At 46.7% G+C, this 4034-nt stretch overlaps 1 protein-coding gene across 1 annotated transcript; it reads left to right on the forward strand.

The window, feature by feature from the left end:
* Positions 1 to 788: 788 nt before the first annotated feature.
* LOC144098926 (uncharacterized) lies at positions 789 to 3030 on the forward strand. The gene is made up of 2 exons (XM_077631892.1): positions 789 to 1660; positions 2153 to 3030. The coding sequence occupies exons 1-2, from the start codon at positions 1071 to 1073 to the stop codon at positions 3006 to 3008; spliced, it is 1446 nt and encodes a 481-aa protein (XP_077488018.1). The 5' UTR covers positions 789 to 1070; the 3' UTR covers positions 3009 to 3030.
* The last annotated feature ends 1004 nt before the right edge of the window (positions 3031 to 4034 follow it).

Genomic DNA, 4034 nt, shown 5'->3' on the forward strand with positions numbered 1-4034 from the left:
GCTTATCTTCACATACATCTAACACGCAATGCATGCTTGGCGAAGGCTCGCGCTTGCGTTTTTCCGCTTTCCACCTGGTTTCGTCGGAACGGCGGATTGCTCTGTACGCGGCGTTCTGGCACGAACACACAAGGCACTGCACCTGGGTTCAGTAGACATCGCTTGCAGTCGTCTCGGAAATCAGACGGTTTGAAATGCAGGCTGCACACAACAGTGTAATCAGAGGCTGGCACCCAATCCTTTCTCGCTATTGCCCCTATCCACCGCTCTGACGTAGCGCTGTCGGGTGGTAGCTCATGAAATGAGACTCCGGGCTCCTTTCTTCGTTCGCTTTAGGTGCAGTTTGAAACGCAGCAATAGCGCATAGTGCTTTAAAAAATAGAATTGTTTTCAATACGCACAATGAGAAAATAAAAACTGCTACTGAAGTGCTAAAAGACCGTAACAGTTGCAAGTAGCGAGCGGCAGCAGTCAGCAGACGTGTTAAACAGTTGTTCTGGTAATAGGTCTGCCAACGTAATTTTCTCCAAAAATTTAAACTTTATTTAAAGAGGGATTAAGTACCCTATGAAAGAGTGAAATAAATTTATTTGCGAATTTTTACTGTCAGCTCTGCGTGGTTTTGTTTTCGTTTGCTCAAACAGTCGAAAACGCGCGGAAGGCGCCGTCTGCCGCAGAGACGTAGTCTGCTACGGCTACGGCGCGCGCGCGGGCGCGCCACGACCGCGCGGTGATGTGCACACGCGCGCATATTTTGCAAGCGGCCGCCACAAGGATCGCTAGCTATACTCCGTTTCATACTTAGCTGTCTACGCAGCCAAGGCTACGGTGCCTGTTTGCGATCCTCGTCCGCATCATAATATAGTGCGTCAAAAATAAAAATAGAAATGAATTGACAAGCAAAGTGAACAGTAGTTGATATTATAGTAGACCGATGGAAGTGTTTTATTTTGCAAATAGATTGATTTTTCTTTTATGTTTTCCAGAACCGAGTGACGCAGATTTTTCGTTTTCTCAGGCGCCGGCTGTATCAGGTTTTCGCAGCTGAGCCGGCAGGTCTGTTTGTGAAAATGGCGTCGCTGTCACCTGCTCGCTTGTTTTCTTCCCCCGCTTCGACTTCGAAAACATCTCCTGTTCGCCTCTTTTCCAAGGTGAAGTCTCCAAAGTTTTCTAAAGACTGCAAGGCGGTGATAGTTAATGTCTACGCAAGCATAAGGAAGCTCCACTCCGAGAAGACTGTGCGTGACGTTCTCGCAATTGTGGGCGAGATGACCGGAGTAAGCCCTCGGACAGTTGTGAGCTTTAAGAAAGAAGGTCTTTCTGGCGGAGTAAAATCACCGCAAAAAAGACCGAAAAGGATGGCAATATCAAGCTCCCGCAGTGTGAAGTACGACAGCTTTACGGTCAACGCCATCCGGCTCAAGTTGCATCGTATGTATGCCGAAAGACAAATACCGACTTTGGACAGTATCCTGCATGAAGTAAACGGAGATGACGATTTGCCGGATATGAGCAAAGCCACCTTGTGGAGGTTGCTGAAAGAGATGGGCTTCAAGTTCGAAAAAAGGAAACGAACTCTCGCACTCATCGAGCGATCCGACATAGTAGCCTGGCGGCGCCGGTATCTCAGAGCTATCAAAGCATTCCGGAGCCAAGGGAGGTAAGCGCTTCGTTTTCAATGATCGTTCAGAGAGCGACTTTTACATTATTTGCCTACCTTCATCGCACCTAGCTGTGTACGTCATGCACTCATTTTGTGAAATCATTAATACTGTTTTTAAAATAAAATAAAAGACGAATCAAATCGCGATGACACTGAATCGCGGATGTTGCAAAGAAGAATTAGTTTCTCGCTCTTTGTTCTATTCTCCGGGTCCGTGCACCTTGGTGCCGATTATTCGAAAGCATTACATATATAATTTGTGTTTTCAATAGGCACTATTCAGTTCGAATGACGAATTGAAGAATATTCTAATAGCCATTCAAAAGTTTGTAATAATTGCATACGCGATATTTTATATTTCTATGATGAATACATTGATAACAACAAAAACTCGAGCGATATTTGTTCTGCCCCCCCCCCCCCCCCCCCCGCCTCGTGCAGGTGCACCATAAAAGCTCAATCGGTATTTTTATCTGCCTCCCCGTGCAGGTGCATCGTATACCTCGATGAGACTTGGGTCAATGCTGGCCACACCAGGCAACATGTGTGGAAGGACAGCACTGTCAAGTCATCGCAAGATGCCTTTCTTAGGGGCCTGACTACAGGTCTGCCAGCGCCATCGGGGAAAGGAGGCCGCCTGATCCTCGTTCATGCAGGCAGTAGCCTCACAGGCTTTGTGAGCGGTGCTGCCGACTTCTTCAGAGCCAAGAAGGGCGCTTCAGCTGATTACCACTCCGAGATGGACGGCAAGTACTTCGAGGAGTGGTTTTCAAGCAAACTGCTGCCAAACATTCCTAACAGCAGCATTATTGTTATGGATAATGCCCCTTACCATAGTGTTGCGCTCGAAAAGCCACTAACGACATCAACTCGGAAGATTGAAATCCAGGCATGGCTCACAAGGAAGGGTATATTCTGGTCAACAGACATGGTACGAGCTGAGTTGCTCGATTTGTGCAAAAGAACGACGAGCGGACACACTGTGTATGCAATCGACACACTTGCCGCAAAACATGGCCACGAAGTGTTGCGTCTGCCTCCGTACCATTGCGAGTTTAATCCGATTGAGCAGGTGTGGAGCATGGTGAAAGGATTCGTAGCAAAAAGAAACAAAGCTTTCACATTGGCTGAAGTTGAGGAGCTTCTGCCTCAGGCTTTGGCACATGTGTCAAAGGAAGACTGGCAAAAATTTTGTGCACATGCTGAGCGCATTGAGGATGAAGCCTGGGAAAGGGATATAATTTGCGATGATGAAGTTGACCCAGTAGTTTTCGCCATTGGCAGTTCAAGCAGCTCGTCTGAAGAGTCCAGCTCTGAATTGAGTGGCATTGAGGAGCTGGAATAATACTGTTTTCTTTGCAGAGTTTTTGCATTTATTGTTTGTTGGTTGGTTTATGGGGTTTAACGTCCCAAAGCGACTCAGGCTATAAGAAACGGCGTAGTGGAGGCCTCCGGAAATTTCGACCACCTGGGGTTCTTTAACGTGCACTGACATCGCACAGCACACGGGCGCCTTGCTTTTCGCCTCGATCGAAATGCGGCCGCTGCGGCCGGGATACGATCTCGCATCCTTGGGTACAGCAGTCGAGCGCTATAACCAGTGCGCCACTGCAGCGCGTTTTCCATTTAATGTGAACAGCATTACTTGCCTCCTTTGAGGATTTCTCTATCCGGGTGTTGCTACGGCATCTAGATAACGCTTGGATGCTGGTCACACTATCATCGAAAGTCATTGTGAAATAGTTTCTGCCCGAATTTTCAGGTGTCAGCTGAAACACGAAGACAGGTTTCCTTGTCGAAACGTTGGCTCGGCTTGCGAACTGAGGCTGCCGCTCAACCTTTGTTCAGTGCTCTCTCATACTGTGCAGCCATCTTCTTCCTATCTTTCTACCATGCATGTGTTCAATGTCACTGCTTTGCATTAAGCAAAAGTGCCCGTGTCAAAGAACTACGGAAATATTTAACGTCCAGATGACTGTTTGTCCTTTCTTCCTCTCTACTTTATGAGGTTCTCACTGTGCAACATTGCTTTGTTGGTCATTTTTTATATAATATTACTCATGTCTGGTGTGTTTTATGCCGTGTTATGCGTTGTTTTCATTTGGGTGTCTCCTCTACTGTGTGAATACCGGGACTAGGTTTTACTGCAATAGCACGGCTCCAGACGTATGAAACGTGAGCAAGAAAATTGCGTGCCAGTTATCATCGTGTTTGAAATTTTTCTTACTTGTTACTCACTTGTTCCTGCTTTATTGTGCTGCAGTTGCTTTTTATTTTATTTGTGACATTGTGATAGTTTGATCGTATTATTGAGTTCGAATGTCATAAAGCAACAGAGACTATGGAGACACTAGCACCGTAGCCGCTGAGC

Source organism: Amblyomma americanum, chromosome 1, assembly GCF_052857255.1.
Source record: "Amblyomma americanum isolate KBUSLIRL-KWMA chromosome 1, ASM5285725v1, whole genome shotgun sequence".
In the NCBI taxonomy this organism is placed as follows: domain Eukaryota; kingdom Metazoa; phylum Arthropoda; class Arachnida; order Ixodida; family Ixodidae; genus Amblyomma; species Amblyomma americanum.

What these genes read in the sequence shown, in the direction of transcription:
- LOC144098926 (XM_077631892.1), top strand. Translation starts at nt 1,071, where the DNA reads ATGGCGTCGCTGTCACCTGCTCGCTTGTTTTCTTCCCCCGCTTCGACT. An exon ending in GCATTCCGGAGCCAAGGGAG is followed by an intron (nt 1,661 to 2,152) that starts GTAAGCGCTTCG and finishes CTCCCCGTGCAG; the next exon opens with GTGCATCGTATACCTCGATG.